The sequence below is a fragment of the Natator depressus genome, chromosome 9 (genome assembly GCF_965152275.1).
Source record: "Natator depressus isolate rNatDep1 chromosome 9, rNatDep2.hap1, whole genome shotgun sequence".
Taxonomy (NCBI): Eukaryota; Metazoa; Chordata; order Testudines; family Cheloniidae; genus Natator; species Natator depressus.
In genome coordinates this window covers 55,803,245-55,830,666 of record NC_134242.1, presented here as the reverse complement: position 1 = coordinate 55,830,666, position 27,422 = coordinate 55,803,245, and the positions used below count along the sequence as shown (strand labels likewise).

Genomic DNA, 27,422 nt, shown 5'->3' with positions numbered 1-27,422 from the left:
CCTGTTAGAGGAGTTCATTTCCCATTGACATTTTCAGTCTGCCCTAATGATTATGTTTTCACCAAAAGTATTTTAAGCTCTGATTTGCATACAGTTAAGTGAGAAATTGAAAGTAAGGGATTCTGCGCCCTACCCACTGCCCTTGGTTATACCCTCCTCTGGCGGTTTCCCTCTTACCTCTCTGCAGGCAAATAATTTAGTTATCCACACGGCACTGAGGCATTTTAGAGAGAGTCAGATGCTGGGACAGGATGGGCCTGGTGAGGATCACAAAAGAGCAGCCGGGGCCACTCCTCATTTCATTACATCTAATGTGGAACATGACTCAGTCCGTTTGCCATTGGAACACCTTGTGAAAGAGCACATGGTAGGTGAGTACATGGGGATTGCAAGGGAGTGTCATTGATATATACTCCCCACCTACAGGTCCTCTGTTGAGCTGCTTTTCACAGCAACTTTTGTTTCAAAATAATATAAGTCTCAGTTCTTTCTTTGCACACTGGACTTTTCCCAGTGCATGAAATGAAAGGTTCCGAATGGGGTGCGGGCAAAAGCAATCTCAAGCAGAGTAGTTACTGGAGTTACTTTGTCAGATGATTATGATCAAGGTCCTGCAGGGAGCACAGAGTTTGAGGTGCTGATGGTAGCACCAAGGGAATTTTCTCTTCTTTTAAACTACAATGGAAAAGTCCAATGTTTTATGCTGTTTTCTTCAGCCCTCAGTGAAGGGAACATTGCACTCCCCCTCTCCCTCTGACCTGGCCAAATGTTGCTTTCCCTGGGCAGTAAATGTCGTATTTTAGTGGCAGCTCTGAAGGCTTTAGCTCAATAATCTAGGCCTCTTGCCCCCCTTTTCTGTTTGTCCTCTCTATCCTGCATTCACTGTGTATGGTCAGGAAGGTAAGCAGCCACCACATCTGCAAGGACATCCCTCATGTGGCCACTAACTGGTGTTACAGCATGTGTATTTCACCCATTGCTTAAAAGCTGGGAGCATAATCCTCACATCTAGTCAAATGTCTCCTTCCCCAAGATATGACAAGACCCTGAGTAGTTTCTGACATTCCACCCACCCTCCCTGTGCAATATGCAACCACTGTTTTATCACGCCAACCTCTAGACTATACTCTTTAAGTTCTTGTTGTCTATGCGGTATTAGTCTGTATGATGAATCTAATTGCTCGTGTCTTGACATGCAGAAGCCACCTTTGTCCCAGTGTCCAAGATGACTGGACAAGTGGAAGTTGATGATACCATTGCAGCAATCCGTCCAACCACATGCCTGGTTTCCATCATGCTGGCCAATAACGAGACTGGGGTAATCATGGTTAGTTGGTCCCTGGGTTTTATTTACCACGGGTTGGAGAGAAGGGGGATTAAATCTGTGCTACATACTCTGTTTAACATTTGTTATTTTGGCATCTTCTGTGCACTGAGGTGCTTTTCCTACCTGGTCTTTTGACCTGGTCTCTCTTTCCCTATCTCTCTTTTCTTTTCTCCCTCTTTGTCATCCCTTTCTCATATCCTTATCTTCTTCTTTGCTCCTTTGCTCCCCTCTGTCTGTCAGCCTAAAACAGTGGTTCCCAGATTGTGGTATCTGGAGCATTTTTTGGTGGCCTTCAAAGATTTGGCTGGTCACTTGCTACTGGCTTCTCCTCCTAGTTATTAGCTGCTAAATGTCATTAAAAATGGCTACACTTCAGGTTAGACAAACACCTGTCAGGGATGGTTTAGGTATACGTAATCCTGCCTCAGCCAGGGGATGGACTAGATGACATCTTGAGGATCCTTCCAGTCCTACATTTCTATGATTCTTTTATTACAAAAGTATTCAATGTCACTTTTCCATGCAAGCTCTTTCTTTATGGGGATGTTGTGTGATAGTGAATGGAGGGAAGGTGGCCTGCAGGATAGTGAATAGGAAGGGAGGCAGTCACCAATAGGAGGGGAGGTGTTCATGAAACATTCTAACAAGATGTGTTACACAGTCTGAAGAGTTTGAGACCCCAGTCACCTGTCACCTGTGACAGTGTTCTCTCCCGACAGCCCATCTCAGAGCTCAGCCAGCGGATTCAGATCCTGAATCAGAACAGAATGGCATCAGGGCTGCCCAGGATTTTGATGCACACAGACGCGGCCCAGATGATAGGGAAGGGGCGAGTGGATGGACAGGAGCTGGGAGTGGATTACCTCACCATTGTGGGACACAAGGTATGCCTCTATTCCCCTTGGATTTCTCTCTTCATGTCACACTGGAGCTCTCCATATATTTAAATCACCTTTCAATATGAGAACCTCCTCTTCTGAATTGCTGCATCCTCTGAGTAGAGGCTTTGTATTCTCTGCCTTAGGTCTGGCCAAAGAATGGCTGATGATGAAAAGCGGTTTTCTAATTTTTTACAAAAGGGAAAGGAAAAGCCAACTTTCTTAGTAGAAGTCTGGAGGACAAAAACCATGCCTGCAATGGCTACATCAGGGCTAAAACATGTTACCCCAACCAGTATTGTGGCAGGGGATTTGGGAATCCAAATGCTGTCCGCATGCTCTCTGCTTTTCTGACTCCAAACGAGGCATGTGGATGAATGTTCTTCTCTTGTCAAGGTAGTAACTCAGGATTTGGGTTGATCTACTTGTGTATGGCTCACATAGACAGAGCATCCTCATCTCCCTGTGGCACAGAGAGAGAGAGGAAATAAGGCAGTCCAGCCAGTTACTCTTTCTACTGTGGAGGATTTAGTGCATTAGACTTTTGTTCAAATATTAAAGCTTCTCACTAGATGGCACTCTGGAGACAGTCTTTACTGTACCCAGCTGTCTTTTGTACGTATATATATACAGTGTGTGCATACAGGTGGATACAGTGATGTGAGGACATGGACAATGGACAGCCAGTTATACACTACTTTACTTTTGTTAAACACTCTGCAACCCTATGGCAGACTTGTGTCTACATAACTAGCCTTGGAGCAAGATGGTACAAAAGTTGAGAAGGTTCCATGGTTCCTAGGCCATCAGTAAGATGAAAATGGAGGATAAGGCTTTTATTCTTGTTCCAGAGGTATCCTGTTTGCAAAAGAACCACAATGAAGGAGGAACTGGAGTTTGCAACAGTAGGGAGTTGACTAGGATTGTGCAGGGTTGTTGTGAGGACTAACTGGAGAGAGATAGTAAATTGCTTGGAATGGGAAAAGAATACAGTATAGGGGAAGTGCTGAGTATTATTCGCGGAGGGCAAATTATTATTATAAATTGTTGGGAAAGTGAAAGTGGGAAGGATCAGGATCAGAACAGGTAGAATCCAGCAACCCTCTCCAAGAGGTGCAAAGTGAAGTGGGGAGGGGGAATTAAGAAGTTTCCTTGAGCTCCCTTTCTTAGAGGTGGTATTTGTCATTGCAGTTCTATGCCCCACGGATTGGAGCACTGTACGTGCGAGGGCCTGGGGTCACCACTCCTCTGTATCCCATGCTGTTTGGAGGGGGACAGGAGCGGAATTTCCGTCCTGGGTAAGATGGATGGCCTGATGGGCAAGCAGATGTTTCATGGGTCAGTACGTTTAGAGGACTGGCTAAGTAAGCAGATTTCTTTGCTATTTAGTGAATGCGCCCTGTGAGAAGCTTTGGAGTACTCACTTCCATTGGTCTTTCTGGGGTGACAAGTTGTAAAATGCTTAGAGAAAAAATGAGTTAGTGTGTTAATTGCACTGAAGATGTCAAGTGTCATATAATACTAAACACAAAATTGTAAGCATTGAAGGCCACCAGGATTCCATCACTATACTCCACGACGCAGTTAGAGCCTCGCAGGAGCAATGGGGATAGAACCCAGAACCTCCTGATCCTGCACTTGAGCTGAGAAACTCTGTTACTTGTTAGTTGTGTGGGGCCTGACGCTCAGCTGAGCAATTCTAATCTCTTCCAGTAGAGGGCGAAATGTCAGGTACATGTAGCTACATCCTGCATGAAAGACAGGCTGCATCCACACTCAGGGCGGTATGTACCTACACAGAGCCATGAAAGGGAAGCTGATGGAGCCTTTCCCCACTGCCTCTCCCCTCCCAGAACCTTTTCCTGCTGCTAGAGCCTTTCACTGTGGAGAGGAAAGGTGCTGGTGGAGGGCTGCCGATGGCTTTCTCTGCCTAAACAAAAGTCTCAGAACACTTCCCCATTGCCTTTCCCGTTGTTGGAGCCTTTCACCGCAACAGGGAGGTAATGGGACACTACATGGCTAAAAATAACAATGTAGACATGGGAGGCACTGCTTGGGCATGTAGATAGCCTTGTAGGTATACACCCTAGGATTCAGGAGTGTGGGGCACTCTACTTGCCTAAGCTGTGCCTCAGCATCTACATTACAGTTTATACCTGTGCTAGCTGGACACATAGTGTCTGTACTCTATATGCCACCGCATCAGTAGATGTATCCTAAAAGTCCATATGGTTGGAAGTCTTTCCACATTGGAAAGAACAGTCTCATCAGTCAGCCAGTTTTAGGGTATAATTAGATTGAAAATCAAACACATTTCATTTTATTCCCAGCCTGTGTCTCCTGTGAGAACTGTCCAAAGGACAGTAAGGTTTCTTGTGGGTGTGGGAGAACTCTGCTGCTGGTGGATACACATTGGTGTCTGTTATGCTCTTGACTAAATGCATTCTGAATACAGTATTGTTGCCGGCACCCAGTGCCGAGAGGCTAAACAACAGCTGGAGTTGGTTTGCTACCTGGTGTGCTACACCCAATAATCACAACGGGGTGGAGAAGCAGAAAAGTTTATTTGCAGCTGCAAAAAGGTACAGGGAGAATAAAATCTCAGATCCTGCACACAGAGCAGGAAATTACACAGGCTTTTATACATCCTTTTTCCCAGCATACTTATCCAATAGCAAGCTGCCCTAAGTATCCATATAGCCAGCCAATCCAATTCCCAGCTAGTTCCCTTGTTCTCTGTATCATTTCTTAAACCATACATAAAGCTGCTTTATTCAGCATTGTTCTTCCATATCTGCCCTGTTTGGCCTTGCTTAGTTTCAGGCAGTCTCTGCAACATATTGTTGCAGATTCTCAGCATAACTGCTGCGAGTGCCTCCAGGCTGGGGGGCCAAGGACACTTGGGCCTAGTACGCAGAGCTGCTGCGAGTGCCTCCAGGTGGGAGGGGGGGGCCAAGGACACTTGGGCCTAGTGCGAGGGGGCTTCATCGACACTCGTGGTCTTCCGTCCCCTCGAGTTACCTAGTGGCCGTGCCCCAGTGTCCCCAACAACTCCCTCCTTTGAGAACACTCAACAACCTTGGCTCTGAGTTTTCTCACTTGGGCTACTTATTTCTTTACAATAGGACTTTGCATAAGCACTTTGTGATAGCCCTGAAGAGAATGACTTATTAACTTTTGCAAAAGGGCCCTAACACATGATACGGCACAGCATAATACCAGTAATACAAGCAATACAGGAAAGAGAAGTTTCAATAGCAGGCTAAATAAACCACCAAGCCAAAACGACAAACCCCAGCCTGAAAACAAGGTTTGCAACCAATCGCTCTCTGGGGCAGTATAGGCAACCTGTGCTCCAGCTCGGGCATGGGCCTCAGCCTGTACCACCTTTTCATAGATTTCATAACTGCTATCATTTACATATACACAACATCGGGGCCTGACGAGGGCACAAACCCCTCCTTGGGATGCCAAGAGATAGTCCAAATCCAGCCTGTTTTGGAGGGAAAACGTCCTGAGCTGCTGTACCTCTTTATTTAATGTTTTTACTGCTGATCCTAAATCACTAACCGAGTCCTCTAACTCTAAGACAACTTTCTCAAGTACCATTTGCAGCCTTACAGTATAGCGGCCTATGCATGCCATGGCTGGCCCGGTAAACAGTGGCACTATTCCCAGTACAGAGCACCCTACAAGCTTCTCGGTTGTGAGGGGATTCTTCATATTGCCCTCCAATGCTGTAGTCAGTCGCCGCAGGGTCTTTTCTCATGACTCAACAGAGGTGTCTCAGGCATTTCTAATCTTTCCTTTGGGCAGTGTGGCAGTTATTGTCAGATGAGGAACTCCATGAGCTATATAACAGCTACCTGTCCAGTTGGCTGGCAGCACCTTGTAAGCCTTTCGGCCACATACAAAATAGTGACCCTGCAGGGCCCAGTAAGGACTGTTTCTAAAGGGGATTCCTGGGATCTTTAAGGCTGCTTTGGCTGTTTTTTCAAACAGTTCATATGCCCCTAAGGGGGCATCCCATCCTCCTGATTGGGTACAAGTGGGGGCGTTTCTAATTGTGCCGTTCAAATTACACTCGCCATAGGGACCACTACAAACCCACCATTGGCTTGCTACATTGGAGATATTAACTGAACGGCAAGTTATATTTCCAAACCCTTCTTTTGTGGTAAGAGTATTTGTAAGAGTTTTCCTAAAAGGGGAGGAACCATTACACCCACACTGTTGGCCTCCCCGTTGGTCTTTATCCAATACCCATCAGTCCACTGTGTAATAACACAGGAGCTTTTTCCCACAGGACGCCCATAGTGATCAGATTGGTTTCGGGTAAAACATAATACTCCCTCAGTGAGTACTGCAACTGAATACTCCTGGTCCTGATAGGTGGCTTGCTGTAAAGAGGTCTTATTCCAGAACGGCGAGTCTGTTCTTTCCTGCTCTTTGGTGGCGGCTAATTCTGCTAGGGTCAGGGGCAGCATGTCAAGGGGCATTCCCGTTTTGGGGGACAGTGGAGTTGGAGCACATACCCAGCAATCAGTTTGGTTTGTTAAAGTAGCAACATGGTGCGCAAGCGAAACAAAGGAGTTATGCTCCCGATATGCACAGTTTGGAAATACCAATACAGAGAATAACAATGTTACCCAATTAATTATCACCAGAGTCTTTTTAACCCAGGGTCTCCAGTACCTGGGTGGGCCCATTTTAGCGTTAAGGTGCCCACTATTTGTGTCTTTTAAACAGTAGCTTTAGCCCGAGATCGTCACTAGATGAGGAATCAGCAGGTTGGACGGTCCACTGTTCTGCTGACGAGGGGGCGGGTACTGCCTTCAGACGAGAGTGATGGATCCAGTTCTTGTGTCCCTCGATCTTTGCCACTGTATGGGAGATCAGCAGGACGGTATAGGGTCCTTTCCACTTTTCCTGGAGAGGCTCGTCTTTCCAGGTACGAACAAGCACGGAGTCACCAGGCTGTAAGGAGTGGACGGGAGAGTCCAAGGGGAGAGGCTGGGAATCCTTGGTATACCTGTGAAGAGACAAAAGAACAGCAGACAGGGAACACATATACTGTGACAAAAAACATTACCCAGCTCCCATTCCCCTGACAGAACCGGGGTGCCATTCATAGGCCATGCCCTTCCAAACATGATTTCAAAGGGACTAAGCCCTAATCTACCCTTAGGGAGAACGCGGATACGGAGTAGGATGAGGGGCAAAGCATCAGGCCATCGCAGTGAGGCTTCTTGGCACACTTTTGAGAGATGCCGTTTAAGGGTCTGATTGGTACGCTCCACTACCCCACTGGCTTGTGGTCTCCAGGGCGTATGGAGTTTCCAGGGGATCTGTAAGGCATGTGAGATGCTTTAAATGATTTTTGACGTGAAATGTGTCCCGTTGTCAGATTCCATTCACAGGGGGAGTCCAAAGCGAGGAACGATCTCCTTAACAAACTTGAGGGCCACTGTTCTGGCAGTGCAATTACGGCATGGGAAAGCTTCTGGCCATCCGCTGAACCGATCCACTATGACAAGGAGATATTTGAACCCTTGGGTCCGGGGAAACTCAGTAAAGTCTATTTGCCACACTTGTCCGGGGCCTGGAGTGGGTTCTAGGGCAGCTGGTGGCATAGGATGTCCGGTCGGGGGTTATTCTTTGGCAGACTAAGCAGTCCGCTTGTACCTGGGCAGCCAGGGGTTGGAGTCCGGAAGTGATAAAGTATTTTCCCATTCCCATTAGCTGGATAAGTGCTTCCCTGCCAGCATGAGTGGTTTGATGTAGTTTCTGCAGCACTGGCTGGATCAGGCCCTTTGGTAAGAGGACCTTCCCTTCCGGGGAATGGAGCCATCCCTCCTTTTCCCGGAGACCGAGTTTGTTAGTTAGCTGTTTCTCCTCCCCAGAGTACTGAGGGGTTGGAAGCTCCCCTACTGATGGGATAAGGGCATGCATATGGGCTTTCTCAGTCTGAGGGGATGGCAGGGTGGCAGCATGCTTAGCCTCTCTATCTGCCCGGGCGCTACTTCTGGCCACATCTTGATCCTCCCTTTGATGGGCTTTACAGTGTACCACCGCCACTTCCGAGGGAAGTTGTACGGCTTCTAGGAGCCGGAGGATTTGGGGCCCATACTTGACTGGGGAGCCTTGGGCTGTCAGCATTCCCCTTTGCTTCCATAGGCCAGCATGAGCATGTAGCACACCAAAAGCATACTTTGAATCAGTAAAAATATTGACCCGCTTTCCTTTTGACAGTTCAAGTGCACGGGTCAGGGCTATTAGTTCGGCAAGCTGGGCAGAGGTTCCAGCAGGCAAACCTTCAGCTTCCACAGTGTCATGGAGGGTCACAACAGCATAACCCGCCCTCCTTTGCCCATCTATTACAGTACTGCTACCATCAGTGTACCACTCATAATCTGCATTTGGGAGGGGTACATCCTTTAAATCCGGACGCCTGGAGTACTGGGCATCTATGATCTCTAAACAGTCATGTTTTTGTTCCTCTGTTTCTGGCAAGAGAGTGGCTGGGTTAAGGGAGGGGCAAGGCTGTAAGGTGACTTCAGAGTTCTCTGACAGCTTAGCCTGGTACCGAGCAATCTGAGCCTGGGTGAGCCAAAGCCCTCCCTTTGCATCCAATAAGGCTCAGACCATATGGGGAGTATAGATTTGCATAACCCCTCCCAATGTTAGCTTCTCGGCTTCCTCAAGCACTAGGGCAGTAGCTGCGACCGCCCGTAAACATGCCGGCCAACCCTTTGCAACCTGATCCAGTTGCTTAGAAAAATAAGCCACGGGACGTCTCCATGCTCCTAACAGCTGTGTAAGCACTCCTAGGGCCACCCCCCTTCGTTCATGTACATACAACTGAAACGGCTTAGAGAGATCCGGCAAGCCCAGAGCCGGGGCTTCCATCAGTTTTCTTTTCAGGATTTTAAATGCCCTGTCAGCTTCTGGGGTCCAATAGAAGGGGTCATGATCTGCTCCTTTTACACAGTCGTACAGGGGTTTAGCCCACAGTCCAAACTCTGGGATCCAGATCCTGCAAAAGCCTGCCATACCCAGAAATGCCCTGAGCCGCTTATGATTACTTGGAGTAGGAACTTGACAGATAGCTTCCTTTCTTTCGCTTGAAAGCTGACGCTCCCCTTGCCGTATGTGAAACCCGAGGTATCGTACCTCTGGGAGGGCGATTTGAGCCTTACTCTGTGCTACCCGATATCTCCGGAGTCCAATAAAATTCAGGAGGCTCACGGTGGCTTTAAGGCAGGGGGTTTGGCCCACAGTGGCAATTCACAAATCATCTACATACTGCAGAAGGAGGGCCTCCTCATTATCCCACTCCTCTAGGTCCCTGGCCAGAGCCTGGCCAAAGAGGGTGGGGGAGTTTTTAAATCCCTGGGCCAACACTGTCCAGCAAAGTTGCTTTTTAACCCTTTTTCGGTCCTCCCACTCGAAGGAGAAGATTACCTGTGACGGGGTGGCAACTGGGATGGTAAAGAAAACATCTTTCAGATCGAGGACTGAAAAATGGGTATACTGTCCCCCTATAGAAGCCAATAAGGTATACGGGTTAGGGACAAGAGGGTGCAGAGTCTTAACCTGTTCATTGACTGCCCTTAGGTCCTGTGCCAGCTGATACGTGCCATTAGGCTTCTGTATGGGTAGAATGGGAGTGTTCCAGGCTGACTGACATTCCCAGAGAATACCATACATTAGGAATCGATCTATAGTTTCCTGTAAACCTTCTCTGGCTTCCCTCTTGATTGAATACTGTTTTACTTGCACTGGGCCTTTCCCTGGTATGAGCTGAATAGTAATGGGGGTCTGGTGGGTGGCCTTTCCAGGAATCCCTGATGCCCACACGAGGGGGTACACCTGGTCTTCCCACGGGCTCCATTCTGGGGCTTGCATGGCTGAGGGCTCAACTGCAAGGGTCATGATCCATGCATTCTCAGGGGGTAAGATAAGGGTTATTTCATCCTCAGTAAAATGCAGGGTGGCACCGAGGCGACAAAGCAGATCCCGTCCCAGCAGAGGTGTTGGACACTCAGGGAGGTATACCAGCTTGTGGGATATAGTCCTGTTTCCCAAAGCGCATTCCGCTGGGGCATACACTGGGCACTTGGTGTCCCTGCCTGTGGCTCCCGCCACAGTAAGGGAATCTGCTACTGGCAACTGAAGGGGTTGATTTACAGCAGTTCGTGCCGCTCCAGAGTCCACTAAAACATTTATTTCTGAGCTTCCCACCTGCATCTTTACTCGGGGTTCCGGGGGTAGGGTGGTCCGTCTCCCCTGACACCCCTATTCCTGCTCCATCACAGAGGCACCCCCCCTTTCTTTCCTCTTTGGGCACTCATTTTTCCAGTGTCCCTCTTGTCGACACAAGGCACACTGGTTGCGACCCAGTCGTCTCTCCTGCGGGCCCGGATGTTCGTGTCCACGGCCCCTTCCTCCCCGGCCACTTCTCTTAGTGCCGGCCTGTACCGCTGTTACCATCAGTCTCACTTGCTTTCTCTCCTTCTCGGTCTCTCTCAAACTATAAGCTCGGTTTGCAGTCTCTAAGATTTGTGCTGTGGTCATGCCCATTAAATCCTCTTTTTTTTTGTAACTTTCTCTTAATATCAGGGGCTGCTCTGCTTGTAAAAATTCCCTTAATAATTGACTCAGTTGCCTGATCATCGGGGTCTGCATTAGTGTTCTGTCAAATTGTGTCCCGAATACGCTGTACAAAGGCCCCTGGGCTTTCTTTTAAATCCTGCATTACTTCATATGGCTTTGCCCAATTATTATGTCGGACAGCCGAGTGACGGAGTCCATGCAAAAGCAACTCCTCATAGGAGGTAAGGCGGGTCATATCCCCATGATCATTTGGATCCCACCTGGGGTCTGCTCGGGGGACTTGTGCATCCGGGTCAGGGACATTAATACAATCCCGGTCGTACCGTCTCTGTGCCTCCTCCCTTGCCTTGGACACAACCTGTTGTCTTTCAACCTCAGACAATAGGGTTCGCAGGAGGATGTTACAATCATCCCAGTCCGGCTTGTGATTGCTGAGGCACCCCTCAAACACTGAAATAAACCGGCTTGGGTTCATGGAGAATTCCCCAGCCTGTGTTTTAAAAGCTGCTAAGTCTATTGGATTGAATGGTACATGGGTGTAAACTTGCATAGTGGTAGCCTGACGTCCGTCTGCCCCTGGGCAAGCCACAACAGTCTCGGTAAGCAAAGGATAGAGTCCCACCGAGGGGGCAATCTCTGTAACCCGAGGCATCCTACCCTTGTAAGGTAGGGGTGTGGGGGCCGAAGGGGACACCGGCTCTGCCGTTACAGTGGTGGTGGTGGTAGCAACATTAGCTGCTACCGAACCAGTCGGAGTCAAATTACAACTCTGCAGAATTACAGCTCTATTCTATTTCTTAAAGCCATAAACGCTTGTGCATACAAATATTCATTCCATTTACCCATTCACTGACAAAACAAAACTAATTGGAGGATTGTGTTGTAATTAATTGACCCTCCTGGTGGCCACCACTCCTGGTCCTCTAGTTGATATTGAGGCCAGTCAACTGTACAGAATCATTTTAATTGGCTCTTAGTCATCGGATCCGCACCAAATACCTTCCAGTTTGCTAGAATGCATTCTAGGGGCGTACACCGTGTCCTAACCCCCCAAGCTCTGTCCCTGTCCCATGCCTACAGGGTAACTCTGGGCGTCCCCAGGTTCCAACAGAGCATACAATCCGGATTTCAAAAGGTTCCTACCTTATCCAAGGGACCGGTTCTTCACCGTCGTCCACAACTGCTCCTCCCCTATGTCCAAGGGACCGGTTCTTCACCGTCGTCCACAACAACTTCTCCACTATATGAGTGCGTTGCACTGTTGTGCCCTCCGGGGTCGATCAAATCGCGTCTCCTCCGAGGCCCCAGTGAACTTACCAGTGCGCACTGGGCGTCGGTTCTCGCCTCAATCCTCGACCTCCAGGAGGGGTCCGGGCAAGGCTAAATTGCAGCCTCGTCGCCCACCCAGGGACGCCAAAAGCTGTTGCCGGCACCCAGTGCCAAGAGGCTAAACAACAGCTGGAGTTGGTTCGCTACCCGGTGTGCTACACCCAATAATCACAACGGGGTGGAGAAGCAGAAAAGTTTATTTGCAGCTGCAAAAAGGTACAGGGAGAATAAAAATCTCAAATCCTGCACACAGAGCAGGAAGTTACACAGGCTTTTATACATCCTTTTTCCCAGCATACTTCTCCAATAGCAAGCTGCCCTAAGTATCCATATAGCCAGCCAATCCAGTTCCCAGCTAGTGCCCTTGTGCTCTGTATCATTTCTTAAACCATACATAAAGCTGCTTTATTCAGCATTGTTCTTCCATATCTGCCCTGTTTGGCCTTGCTTAGTTTCAGGCAGTCTGACTCTGCAACATATTGTTGCAGATTCTCAGCATAACTGCTGCGAGTGCCTCCAGGCTGGGGGGCCAAGGACACTTGGGCCTAGTACGCAGAGCTGCTGCGAGTGCCTCCAGGTGGGAGGGGGGGCCAAGGACACTTGGGCCTAGTGCGAGGGGGCTTCATCAACACTCGTGGTCTTCCGTCCCCTCGAGTTACCTAGTGGCCATGCCCCAGTGTCCCCAACAGTATCACTGACTTTGTGGAAGCCACATGTCAAATTTCTTTGGAGTCACAAAGAGAAGACCATTTTGAAGTTCTCTTGGATTCCTAAAAGCCATCTGCAGACATCTCAGTGAGAGCTTCAAGCTAGTGACTGATTTTTGCAGCCAGAGGTAGAGTTTTCCATGTAGGAAAAGGAAACATTGATTCTCTTGACTAACTGAAAAATATCAGTTTCCGTTACCACAGCTGTGAACAAATAGGGAGTTAAGCACCAAACTGGCCATTTGTGCACGCAGTTGTTTATTGTGGTAATTACCCCACATGTTGCCGTGCAGTTATGCTCACGTTACTTGTGTATGCAAGTGGGGCTACTGCCTTTTAAAAATGGGGCTCTTGGCGCCCATTGATTTCCCGGGGAAAGTGGAAATAGATAATTTCTGTACAAATGTTTCTCTTTCAGGACAGAGAATACGCCAATGATCGCTGGCCTTGGCAAGGTGAGTTCAGAAGGAATAAAGGGAGAAAAAGGAAGCGTGTGAGTCAAACATTAATGCTGCCTGATGGACAAGTATGTAACTTATCTGCTGTACTGCAAGCTCTTTTAAAAAAAAACCTAACTAAAAAAGAAAAGTCAATTTGTAGCGAAACAAAACTGCAGTGTAAACCCTTGTTTTCTGTTATTAGCCAAAGGAAATTTTTCAAAGTGGGTCTGGGAGATTTAGCTGAACAACTTCCCATGCCAGTAAAGGGAGTCACCAAGCTAAAGCTGCACAATGCTTTGAGAATGTTGGGATAAGTGTGTATTTCACAGGAAGAGGGGAAAGTTGTGTGTGGTGGATATGAGTCTTAGAAAGCACTAGTCTTGACCTTGAAAAATGGCCTCTGTAATTCATGAAAGATCTGTAATAAAGCACAGCATGATCTGCTCTTTCTTCTACTTCCCCCTCCTTTCCCCTTCTGAGACCTATACAGTCCTGTTCCCCAGCGCTCATGTCAAGGTTTGGGGGAAGACTGCTACAAAATGTTTGCATTCACTTGTGGAGTAATAGCACATTTGAAAACTATATCACCCAGAAGAGATTTTTTATAAAGAGGCCAAAACTACATAGTGGTTTTCGGTGTACGGAGCTCTGATTAGGAAAAGTTAGAGCTAGGGGACTTCCCCGCCCCTTGTGGAACTCTATACCAAGTTTGTGAGAGGGGCTGGGGGGAAAGCTGAGAGCCCATGCACAGTTTGATATCCAGGAAGCATTCTTCAGAGGAGGTGAACAAACTACATAGTGCCTAGCACTGGTTTGGCAAGTCACCAGGAGCCTGAACGCTGCACCAAATTGTCCTATAAATGTGCCAAACTAGGGCCAGGACTTTGTAAGGAGCTTAGCTCCTGTTTAGGCATCAAAATAACGGAACAGATTTTCAAAGTGCTCAGTATGCCGAATGCAGAGCTGTTGTGAAATCTGGCCCCACACCACACAAACAAATGTGCTGGTACTTGGGTTCTGAAAGTACCCCTTGGAGGAGAAACGCTGTGAGGGTCCAGAGTATGTGGAGTTTGGGATTCATTTCACCAGACTAGGATTTGTGCCCCACTGATGGTACCAGCATCCCCCTCAAGGTGGCTTCCTTCTCTGGATTGGGGGCTAGGCACCTTAAGAACATAAGAACAGCCATACTGGGTCAGTCCAAAGGTCCGTCTAGCGCAGTATCCTGTCTTCTGACTGTGACCAATGCAAATTCCACCTTGGTGGAATTAGTTCGTGTATAAGCCTTTCCACACCCAAGTGTGCCTCCTTTCAGGTCAGAAAAGTTGGCTTATATACAGGTACATGAGGCAGAGGAAATGATTCCATTCTGACTGGTTGTTAGTACTTGTACACCCATATCCATAGTTCCTGGTAAAGGCAAACATATTCCTACCTTGACTTAGACTCAGAAGCTGAGAGTGGACAACAGGGGATGGATCACTCTATGATTCCTGTTCTGTTCATTCCCTCTGAAGCATCTGGCATTGGCCACTGTCGGAAGACAGGATACTGGGCTAGATGGACCATTGGTCTGACTCAGTATGGCTGTTTTTATGGTACATTTCCAGGGGATTACTGTTCTTCTCACATGATTGTCACCAGGTCTTGTGTTACAGTTGCTGAGAAATATAACATCTGATTTGTTTTCTTCTCCCCACTCAGGCCGCTGAGCTGGTGAACAAGAACTGTGAAGATTATGAGGCTCACATGAGGGAGGTTCGGGATTACCTGGAGGAGAGGCTAGAAGTGAGCATACCTGGTTCCTGTTACATTTATGCCCCTGCTGGAGTCTCTGATCTCTGGGCAGCCTGTATAGCAAGCTTCTTGGAGGAGGAGAAAAGAGCGTGTTTTTCAAGAGGACCAGCAATTTGGAAGGACTGTGACAAAAGCATCTGGCAGGGAGACACACAGCCCACACCATCAGTGGGCTCTGAAATGGTGGGAGGAAGCAATTGAGATATAGCAAGCTGAGCAGGGGAGTGCATATGTGATCATAGAGAAAGGGGGGAGGAGGAAATGGACTGAGAAGGATAGAGGGAAGAAGGGAGGGTGCTCACACACTATATGAGCCAGGTAAGTACCTAGATAATAGATAAAAAAGGGCGTGAAATGGGACTCCCCCCTTTCAGATTGTTCGGCTCCTCAGCCAACACTGGCCCTCCCCAGCTTTCTTGTAGAAGGAAGTCACAACCCTTTTCACTGGTTTTCTGTTTGTGGCCATGACTCCCTTCTAATTCGGTGGCGTGCGTCCTCCCTATTCAGAGATGCTGGATGCTGTTTTGCCCCTGGTGCCCCTAACTTGTAGCCCTTCTGCACTGGCCCTTAGGGCCCTCTGAAGAGGTGCAGGAATCATGGGGAAGCAGCGTTGGCCAGGTTACTTCCACAACATGCTACTCACCCACCCGGGAACTCTCCCTGCAGCAGGGCCTCTTTCAGTGGCAGTGGGAGTGTGGAGTCAGCAGAGCAGGGTCTTTAGCTTCGTTAGGGTGACTCCTGTGCTGGTTTATTTCCTGTGGGGACCTTGGATCCCCCTTGCACTGGGTGTGTAGCCAGAGCAAAGTTGCCATGGCACAGTGGTGAATTCCCCAGAAACAGTCTAGAGCTTGTGTCCCAGCCTGCCAGCTCAGTGTTCCAATCACCAATCAGCCTGGGCTGTGTACATGTGAAGTCCCAGGAGGTCTCCCCAAAGCCCTAGTGGTGGGTGGGGATGAAGGCTTATAGGGGCTCTAGGGCATGTTCCTCATGCAGTCTTCCTGTCCAGCTGCATCCTACCCAGGGCAGAGCAGTTTACATTCATGGAGCTGTTAATGTTTATTTTATTTTCCAGCTTTCGTTTGGAAAGCAGAGACTCCACCTTAACAGTCAATTTCCAGGCGCCAAGCGGCTCTGCAACACTTGTAACTTTTCTGTTTTGGGGCCAGGGCTGCAAGGTATCTCTCTTCTATCCTAGCCACGGTCATCCTTTACGTTTCTGTCTGGGGCCCTAATTCCCCTTCCTCTAGCCCGCTGCTTCTCCTCTTGTACTATCAGACTCTGAAGAAGACGTATTGCATGGCCACCTCAGCCATGGAGCAGGATGCCAGAAGGCCTGCACAAGCCAGAGAGCAGCGGCTCATTGATCTTGCGGGAGGATGCCAGGCACAGGGCTGAATCACCAGAGTCCCCTCATCTGTGGAGAAGCCTGTCAGGCCTGCCAGGGCCGTTGGCCATTATCTTTGAAAACTCATGGTGATCGGGCGAGGTCCCAGATGACTGGAAAAAGGCTAATGTAGTGCCCATCTTTAAAAAAGGGAAGAAGGAGGATTCAGGGAACTACAGGCTGTCAGCCTCACCTCAGTCCCTGGAAAAATCATGGAGCAGGTCCTCAAGGAATCAATTCTGAAGCACTCGGAGGAGAGGAAAGTGATCAGCAACAGTCAGCATGGATTCACCAAGGGCAAGTCATGCCTGACTAATCTAATTGCCTTCTATGACGAGATAACTGGCTCTGTGGATGAGGGGAAAGCAGTGGACATGTTATTCCTTGACTTTAGCAAAGCTTTTAATATGGTCTCCCACAGTATTCTTGCCAGCAAGTTAAAGAAGTATGGACTGGATGAATGGACTGTAAGGTGGATAGAAAGCTGGCTAGATCATTGGGCTCAACGGGTAGTGATCAATGGCTCCATGTCTAGTTGGCAGCCGATATCAAGCGGAGTGCCCCAAGGGTCGGTCCCAGGGCTGGTTTTGTTCAATATCTTCATTAATGATCTGGAGGATGGCGTGGACTGCACCCGCAGCAAGTTTGCAGATGACACTAAACTGGGAGGAGTGGCAGATACGCAGAGCAGTGCTACTCAAAGTGGTGGTCTGAGGACTGGTGCTGGTCCGTGGGCCATCAGCTGCTGGTCTGCGCGCACATTGGAAAAAAAAATTGCCAGTCCCCCACATCAGATAGCTTGAGAAGCACTGTGCTAGAGGGTGGGGATAGGATACAGAGGGACCTAGACAAATTAGAGGATTGGGCCAAAAGGAATCTGATGAGGTTCAACAAGGACAAGTGCAGAGTCCTGCACTTAGGACGGAAGAATCCCATGCACTGCTACAGACTAGGGACTGAATCGGTAGGCAGCTGTTCTGCAGAAAAGGACCTAGGGGTTACAGTGGATGAGAAGCTGGATATGAGTCAACAGTGTGCACTTGTTGCCAAGAAGGCTAATGGCATTTTGGGCTGTATATGTAGGAGCATTGCCAGCAGATCAAGGGACATGATCATTCCCCTCTGTTCGGCATTGGGGAGGCCTCATCTGGAGTACTGTGTCCAGTTTTGGGCCCCACACTACAAGAAGGATGTGGAAAAATTGGAAAGAGTCCAGCGGAGGGCAACAAAAATGATTAGGGGGCTGGAGCACATGACTTATGAGGAGAGGCTGAGGGAACTGGGATTATTTAGTCTGCAGAAGAGAAGAATGAGTGGGGATTTGATAGCTATTTTCAACTATCTGAAAGGGGGTTCCAAAGAGGATGGATCTAGACTGTTCTCAGTGGTACCAGATGATAGAACAAGGAGTAATGGTTTCAAGTTGCAGTGGGGGAGGTTTTGATTGGATGTTAGGAAAAACTTTTTCACTAGGAGGGTGGTGAAGCACTGGAATGGGTTACCTAGGGAGGTGGTGGAATCTCCTTCCTTAGAGGTCTCATCCAACCCTGATATTCTATTATTCTTACCCTGAGAGCAGAGAGGAAAATGACCCTGCCAAAACATTGCTCAGAGGTTGTGCTGAAAGGGTTGTTTGAAGTTTAGGTTGGTCATTTGCATATGGGAGGTTTAAAGAAGGGTCCCTGTGCTGTCATTCTGCTTGGTAAGTATCCTGTGCTGAGCGGGGCCTGTGCTTTGTCTCTTCTGCAGGGCGGATGGTGCTGTCCCACTGCAAGACTCTACTCGCCAGTGTTGGTGCTGCATGCCACTCTGAGAAGGGTGACCAGTAAGCAATACATGTTGTGATACTGAGTTGTTCTCCTGGGACGAAAGAGGTCAGGTTGAAGGGGACTGAGTTTGCACCTTTATGAAATAGTTTCTCATAAAAAATTGCTCCTTCAAACTGCTCCTTTGGGATCACACAGGAAGAGTAGTGCTTTCCACATGGTCCTGAGTAACCCCCAGGAGTAGGTTGAGGATGTACAGTAAACATAATCGAGTCACTGAGTAACAGGGATTAGTGTGACATTGGGTAGTTTCTCACTGAATAGACAGGGCAGTGAGGTGCTCAGGTGGTGACTCGCTCTCCTGCTGTTATGTGCCATGTCACCGATGGTATGCTCAGAGCAAGTGGAAAACAGGGAAGCTGACCTGAGGAGCTCAGCATATGCAGGGTCAGAATGAGAGCAGTCAGACTGGAAAGATAGGACACCTCATGACAAGCTGAGCCATGAGGCTAGAAGATTCCAGATTGTTCAGAGTCCAAAATCTGAGTAAGAAACCTTGGTGTTTTCATAGAATTATAGAGCTCGAGTACCCTGAGCGTCTTTATTTTTAGTGCTATAGACTGCCATGCGGAAGATGGGTTTGATCCCAGTTTGTGGCATGGGTCACTGGCTTACTCCTGCCTGGCTGAAATACTGCAGGCCAAAAGTACTGTGGAATCAGCATGTTTAGCTCCAGTAGGCAGAGGCAAGAGCAAGTATCTCATATCATTGTCTTGACACCTCCAGCTGACTAGATTGAACAGCACTGACCAACTCCTAGAAGAATCCAGTGCCTTCCAGCCAGAATGACGGGGAGAGTGTATAATCTGCTTGGAGGAGGGGGCTGCCACTGCTCAGATAATTAGACTTGTTTTTACTATCCTAGTGAATTTTACAGGGGAGGAATGTGTTTCCGTGATGTTTAAAGGGTTAGACCCTGCTTTCATTGTGTTGTTTTCCAGGCCCTCCTCTGTACTACTCAGCTGTGGGATTCCCTATGAAGTGGCTCAGAATGCCCTGCGGCTCAGTGTGGGGCGGGACACCACCAAGGATGATGTGGACATGATAGTGGAAGACCTGAAGCAGTCTGTGGCTCAGCTGGAAAAGAACAGAGTCACTGAGAGACAAGGGATCAGGAGGGGGAACTGAGAGGAGAGATCTTCTTGAAAGAAACAGATTCCTTGGGCGTGATTCTCCCCTGCCCTGTACCTGGTGTGTCATTTATTGGGTGTGACAAGCTGTCCAGTCAGAACAGTAATGTTTTACACCTGCCTTGCCTTGGTGTAAATGACTGCAGAAGGTGCAGGGCAACGGAGTGTCCAGTTTTGGGCCCCACACTACAAGAAGGATGTGGAAAAATTGGAAAGAGTCCAGCGGAGGGCAACAAAAATTATTAGGGGACTGGAGCACATGACTTATGAGGAGAGGCTGAGGGAACTGGGATTGTTTAGTCTGCAGAAGAGAAGAATGAGGGGGGATTTGATAGCTGCTTTTATCTACCTGAAATGGGGTTCCAAAGAGGATGGCTCTAGACTGTTCTCAGTGGTACCAGATGACAGAACCAGGAGTAATGGTCTCAAGTTGCAGTGGGGGAGGTTTAGGTTAGATGTTAGGAAAAACTTTTTCACTAGGAGGGTGGTGAAGCACTGGACTGTGTTACCTAGGGAGGTGGTGGAATCTCCTTCCTTAGAGGTTTTCAAGGTCAGGCTTGACAAAGCCCTGGCTGGGATGATTTAGTGGGGGATTGGTCCTGCTTTGAGCAGGGGGTTGAACTAGATGACCTCCTGAGGTCCCTTCCAACCCTGATATTCTATGAATGAAGCATTTACCGAGTGACTACAGATTAGATCTGAGCATCCTGATAACATTTATCCTCCTGTGCCAATAACATTACTGGTGTCCTGTTTTAATTACTATGATTTTATAACCTTGTGACAGCAATCATAGAAACTTTGTGAAACTGCACTATGTTAAAAAAACCACCCCCATTCCTAAGGCCACTCCTTGTTACTGTGGAGTTCTGTGTCAAATACTACAGGGTCATCGTTGCATTCTGGGTGCCTGATTTTGCTGCTATTGAAATCAGTGGCCAAACTTCCATTGACTTCATTTGATCAGGATTGGGGTCAGGAAGGAGCTGGTGATCTTTCCTCTGGGGGAGCTGTAAGGAAAGGTAGATGTAAATGCTAGTAAGTGCTCAGTGCCCCTTGCCATTTGAAGGCCTGAGCCTATAACTACAGTTGCTGGATTTTTTTTTCAGGTCACCTTTAAGAGCAGAATGTAGCTATAAATATCTGCTTATGTTTTTGTAAAAATGGCCTCTTGTGGTACCACAGTCTTGATTTCTGTACCTTGAACCATAGGTTTTATGAAATTTGAATTAATTTCACACTAGTGACATGTAATTAATCCAAAACATGGCTACTAAAAGTGCCATACCGCCTTTCACTGCTAGATGCCTGGTCTGAATCCGACCCTGGTTGCTATATGGCATGTCCTGCATACAATGTGATTACACAGTGTTGTCAGTTTGGCTTCTGTGTACATGTGTTCTTTCAGTGTACTGTCCCAGCTCTGCTCAGACAGCTGGTTTACTAGACCTCAGAAATACTACCCCGTGTTGTTAAGTGTTGAAGGCTGGAACATCATTGCTTTGGTAATGCTGTTTGGGCTGCCCAGTGTTTCTATCCTTGAAGCTTTAGTGCTATTAGTAGATAGTGCAACATGTTAATTTGTCAGACCTTGATGTTACTGTGACAGGTTTGGTCACAGAGACTCCCCTCGAGACTGTCACTTGATGAGCTGGGATACCAATGAGAACAACCCTCCTGCCAGAACAGGTGCCCCTCCACTCCTGTCTTGCTGAGTTAGACACTCCAGTCAGCTCCAGGACAGACCCAGAGGTTGGGCCACGCCTCTCTGAAGTTCACGGAAATTGAGATTCACTCAGTCCAGGGGCTCCTCAGTTAACAGGGACTTTTCCTGGGCCCAGTGTTCAGCCTTTCTGGGAGCCTGAACCCCAAATAGATCCGCTTTACTCTGTATAAAGCTTATACAGGGTAAATTCATAAATTGTCCACCGTCTATAACACTGATAGAGAAATACATGATGATCACAGGACAGGAGCTGGCTGTAGACACCCTCTCCTGCAGGGACCTGCCTTGATGGTCTTGACCATCCCTGCCCCCAACGGCCCATTTTCCACTGCTACAGAAGAATTAAAGAGACACTCTCCTATTTCCCCAGCAGCCCATGTGACTTCACCCTCCCCTCTGGGGCTTTCAGCACAAGATTCCTTCTCGCTGCTAACAAACCCTGGGACAGACTCTGCCGCATCAAAAAAATCATTTCCCAGAAGAAACAGTGCAAAATTGTGTGCTACTGCTGTGACAGTCAGTTCAACCTGCAAATCACCAGCTTCCATGTGTACCTTAGCTAAAGGTGCAAGGACTTTAATCTCCCACCAGTTCTAATTCTGCCATTTTTCCTGGTAATAAATCCTTCTCATGGATCAGGTCCCTCTTGACAACAGAAATTTCTGTACCAGTATCCCTCCAACCTTGGCATACTTTGCCATTAAGCTTAACAGCACGCATATGCTCACTGCTTGGTTGCGTAGAAGCAACCTTTACAAATCCTGTGTGGTAAGAGGCAGCAGCCTGGGATACCCCTGTGCTCTGAGAAGCAGCAGGTTCATGTGTTACCTGCTCAGTTCCCCCTCAGCCCAGGACATTTATTCCTCAGGTGCTCAGTGGAATTACAATGATAGCAACTTCTGGGCTCCTCTGCTTGTACAGGAGACTTGGGACGAGTAACAGGGGAATGAGGAGGTGAACACCCAGCCTCCTTTTTCCCAGGGGTAAAACGGTGATTCTGCTTTCCACCAACCCTGTACCCCTCTGCCAGTGGTTTATGTTTAATTGCAGCTTGTGATTGCTCATAAGAGTCTGCAAACCCAGCTAATTCACCCACTGCATCCACCTTTTTGTCCCACAAATACTCTTTTACATCATCACTGCACATATTCAGGAACTGCTCCTGAGGAACCAAATTGCACATTTCTTCAAAGCCTGTAATGCCTTTTCCCCTCACCTACTTGACTAACAAATCCTTCATTTCATTTACATAAAGTACATTATTTAATCCAGTTCCCCTCTTAAGGCTCCTTAATTTAACCCTGTAGGTTTCAGGTGTAATCTGAAACTGTTTCAAAACCAATTCTTTAACTATACCATAGTTTGAAGCATCAGCAGTAGGCATCTTATTGAATAAATCCAGAGCTCTTCCAGTCAATTTTGCAACCAAAGTAGTCATCTTTTGATCCTCGGGAATCGCATGGAGAGTGCACAGTCTCTCAAAGGTGATGACATTTTGGGCAGTATCACTGGATTCATCCTATGGTGGGAATAACCGTTCCCATTTGTGGACTTTTGGGGAAGTGGAGCCAGCTGCTGAAGGTTTTTGATTCTTCCACTCCATTACAGCAAGTTCATGCTTCTGGGTCTCAATTTGGGCCTGTATTTCTTTGTCTTTTAACTCCAGGAATTGCTGCCTCTCTCTTTTCTTTTCCTCCTGGGCAGCTTTCTGTGCTTCAATCTCAGCCTGTTTCTGGGCCTCAATTTCTTTGTCTTTTAAGTCCAGGGCTTGCTGGTGGGCAGCCTTTTGTCAGCCTCCAGCTGCCTGAGTTCCAGGGCTTGCTGGTGGGCAGACTTCTTTTTCCAGGAGAGAGATTTATGTTTCAATTTGGACCTGTTTCTGGGCCTCAAGTTCTTTGCCTTTTAACTCCGTGACTCTTTCATGAGCAGCTTTCTCCCTGGCAATTTTCACATCAATTTCCATTTGTCTTAATTCCATCTGCCTTTTGTGTTCATTTTCCTTCTCAGCAATCTGCAACCTCTGAAGTTCTAGCTTCTTCTGAGCTTCACTCTCACTCATTTTGCTTACTTTTCTGTCCTTATTTCCCTAACCCAAAATAAGCAAACAGAAAGTAACAAACCAGTAACTCCTTTGTCTGTTCTCCAGCCACCACACTTAAAACTCACTCAAAATCACTACCAGTGTCTCAAAGCAATCAGCTGTGCACATATCCTGTTTGACTACACCACTGTGATGGGTTCTGTCTCAGAGACCCCCTTGAGATTGCCCCCTGATGTGCTGAGACTATCTCTGAGCCCGTTTTCCCTGCCTGCCTGGGGCTTCAACAACCCTGTCTTGTTGAACCAGACAAGCTAGCCTGCTGCAACACAGACCCAAAGTTTGGTTAATGCCCTCAAATCTGAAGACTAAACAAAAGAGCTCAGCAAGTACTCCTGTCTCCAGCACCCAGACACCCAGCTCCCAATGGGATCCAAACTTCAAATAAATCTATTTTACTCTGTATAAAGCTTATACAGGGTAAACCCATAAATTTTCCACCCTCTATAACACTGATATAGAGATATGCACAGCTGTTTGCTCCTCCAGTAGTTTATTTGAGGTTTGGAGTTAGTATTGTGCGCTACCCTGTGCATGGAGGTCCTGGTGGGTGCAGAGGTCTATCGGAGGGGGACCCAATACTGCAGTGCCTGCCACCGCCTCCTCAGATGAGGGGGAGGAGGAGGGTTGTCTGGGGCCTCTTGCAGAGCTGGGCCCAGTTGCCCTGTGCCAGTGACCTCAGTGCCTGGACCAGGAACCGGAGTTGGAGGGGGACCTGAAGCAGGGAGAGAAGCCATCATGGGGTGGGTCAGCTGGCGGTAGCCTCTGGCACTCGTGGCTCAGATGGGGCTGATCGAGAAGTCCCAGACAGAGCACCCTGGGCTATTGAGTGGACCCTTGAGTGGGACCTTGCTCCTGTGCCTGCCAGTGTCCAGCCCCTTAGTCCATGTGGCTGTGGTCCAAATGGCAGCATTCTGAGAAGCACAACCCTGCCTCCGATCCTTTAGAATGAGAGGCAGAACGTGATGGCCATGGTGGTGCTGAGTGGATCTGCGCCAAGTCACGTCGATGAGGCGATAGAGAGTGGTGTCACGATGCTGGGGAGCGGTGCTGGGACCTGGACGGTACCGAGATCTGGAATGGGATCTGGATCTGGACCTGGGCCAAGATGATGAGCGGCATCAGGTCTGGGATCAGCTCCTCGATGGTGACTGGCACATGGAGTGGTGCCGAGACCGGTGCCGCGAGTATGAGCAGTGTCGCGATGGAGAGGGGTGCCAGGACTGCAAGCAGCATCAGGAGTGGGAACAGGGCCGAGAACGGAATCAGTGCCACAGCTCGACTGATGGTGCCGGCAGGTGGATGAGTTCTGGCTTGCCTCGGGATGGTGCCATATGTACAGGTGCCGGCACCTTGGTCTGAGGCTGAGTGGATGCCGATACTGTCAAGACAATAAGATCCCTTGCAGCCGCAGAGGTATCTGGGGTAGGAGGCAACTGGACCTCAACTAAGCTGCAAGTCAGGGAGTCGAGGGGGACCTGACTCGACGGCACTGCCCTTGGGGCCTGAGTCAGTGGTGCCAAAGCTGCAGGTTATGCTCCTAGTTTATATGGATGTATTAAATTAGAGGAATTTCAGAGGACCAGGCCCCAATGTGGGAGAGGATAGTTACAAAATTTAGTAGGGTCTAATTTATGATGACTTTCTTGTTCAACATAAAACACTGCTATTTGTTAGGACTCTGCAAAAAACTGTAAATGAGGAATATATGCATCGGAAAAAAATAAAATGTGAAGGCCATTTTTGAAGCCAAATGGTCAAGGGAGAAGGAGTAAAAAAACTAAAGAGACTGAAAAGACTCAGAGACACCAGAGAACCATCAACATGCATCCATGGTTGAGGAGGGGCAGACTGACAACCCTGAGGTGAAGGCTGGCAACCTTAAAACACAAAATAAAAATTTAAATCAAAACCAGACAGAATGACCCTCAGGTGTTTTGGGTCACCAAAAAATAACACCAAATTAAGAAGTAACCGGTCACAAACTGACACAGCAAAATCCATAGACTTCAACAAAAAAAAAAGACTATAAGAACAGAGTGCTTTGTCATGGGACTTTGGGTTCATCTTGACACTACTCCAGGAGCATCGGATTGTGACCAACAGAGCCCGGCTCCACTCTGTGACCAATCTGGCTGGCCACTAGATTGATCCAGACTCTGGACTGGTAACTATAAACATCAACTGGCAGGACTGTGTGCATAGACTGTGTGCATGGGGGGCGGGGGGTGACTAAAAAGCATATGCTAACTGCTGTATTCTCAATAAATGCGTGTTGCCTTCTCCCCTATAAAAAGATCTTGTGTGCTTTGTTTAAGCATAACATTTTTGGTGGAGAATTGCGAAAGGGGGCAGAATAATGCATTGTAATTGTTGAGAATACTGCTAAAAGGTATACCATACACTCAAAAGCGATTGATCATTCAGGTGTGCACACCCCCGGTCATAGAGATAAACAGTAAAGAGGGAACTATTTATGGTTAATCTTGGTTAATTGTTGGTATTCTGTGAACTGAGAATTTTAATGATTCAAAGGTTTAGCATTCCTCTCTCCACCCTGGACTGCTAGGGGAGAAATAATTGAAGGTGGATATACTCCCGATCATAGCAGGGCCAGGCAATAGGGGAAAACTATACAAATAAAATATATACAAACTGTCTAGGTATAAAGAAAAGGAGTACTTGTGGCACCTTAGAGACCAGCAAATTTATTTGAGCATAAGCATTCGTGAGCTACAGCTCACTTCATCAGATGTAGCTCACGAAAGCTTATGCTCAAATAAATTTGTTAGTCTCTAAGGTGCCACAAGTCCTCCTTCTATTTTTGCGGATACACGGCTGCTGCTCTGAAACAAACTGTAAAACTGGTGCTTTAAGATCTGAAGGTAAAAAGTGCTAGGTAAACGTTAGGTGTTGTTCGCATCATCTCCATTTTACAGATGGGGAATGGGAGGACAGATTTCAAAGGCACTTGGTGTAAAGATGCAGCGAGGAACCTAGTGCCTAGCTGCATCTTTAGGTACCTAAACACCTTTAAAAAATTGGCCATAAGTGACTTGCCCAAGGTCACACAAACCTATGGTGGAGCAGGAAATTGAGCCAGGTTCACTTGAGCCTTGGGTCTACACTACAGTTAGGTCGACATAAGACAGTGGTCAGCAACCCATGGATCATGATCAACTGGTCGATCCTGAAGCCTCTGCTAGTCAGTCGTGATCTCTGGGCCACTAAAAGTCCGGTGGTGTAGCGGGGCTCAGGCAGACTGCCCTGGCCCCACACTGCTCCCAGAAGCAGCTGGCTGCTAGCCTGTCTTCACAGCCCCTGGGGGGAGGAGGAGAGGGGGAGGCAGCTCCTCATGCTGCCCCCCCCCAGCACCATCCCCGCAGCTCCCACTGGTCGGTTCATGGCAGAGACCCGCTGCACCCTCTCCCACAGGGGCCGCAGAGACTTGCCAGCAGCAAGCCACTTCCGGGAGTGGCATGGGGCCAGGCCAGGCAGGCAGGCTGCCTGAGCCCCACTGTGTCGCTGACCTGGAGCCGCCTGTGTTAAGTGCCTCCTGGCTGGAGCCTACATCTCGCATCCCCTCCCACGCCCCAACCCCCTGCCCCATCCCGGAGCCTCTCCTGCACCCAAACTCCCTTCCAGAGCTTGCACCCCCTCACTCCTGCACTCCAACCCCTTGCCCCAGGCTCAAGCAATGCACACCCCACAGTTGAGAATGTGACAATTCCTGAAGGTTTTTGGAGCTCAAAACTACAAATGACACTAATAAAAAGTAAAGCTCAGTGTAAAATTGTGCTCTACTCTGGGGAGATCGATCTAAGATACGCAACTTCAGCTACAAGACTAGCGTAGCTGAAGTCGATGTATCTTAGATCAACTTAGAATCATAGACTTCGCATCCTTGTGCCACGGGATCGATGGTGGCCACTCCCTCGTCAACTCTGCTTCCGCCTCTCGCTGTGGTGGAGTTCCAGAGTCAATGGCAGAGTGATCGGGGATCGATTTTTCGCTTCTACATTAGTGTAGACCAGTGTTCAGTGGATTCTATGACATTAGGTGCAGTGTGACTATATGACCCCTGCACCAAAACTCCCTTCCAGAGCTTGCACCTCTCACACTTGTCCCCAACCCGCTACCCCAGACTCAGGCCGGAGCTCCCTC

The 27,422-nt window shown here is 48.2% G+C and overlaps 1 protein-coding gene across 1 annotated transcript in view; it reads left to right on the top strand.

Moving 5' to 3' along the window:
- Nucleotides 1-25,929, top strand: part of SCLY (selenocysteine lyase) — a 37,861-nt gene extending 11,932 nt beyond the window's left edge. Inside the window, 9 exon segments of the mRNA XM_074964269.1 lie at nt 188-371; nt 1,200-1,327; nt 2,047-2,211; nt 3,397-3,503; nt 13,276-13,312; nt 15,002-15,085; nt 16,167-16,269; nt 18,228-18,303; nt 19,246-25,929. Of these exon segments, the coding sequence (XP_074820370.1) occupies nt 188-371; nt 1,200-1,327; nt 2,047-2,211; nt 3,397-3,503; nt 13,276-13,312; nt 15,002-15,085; nt 16,167-16,269; nt 18,228-18,303; nt 19,246-19,432 (1,071 nt within the window). The 3' untranslated portion in view covers nt 19,433-25,929.
- Nucleotides 25,930-27,422: the final 1,493 nt, after the last annotated feature.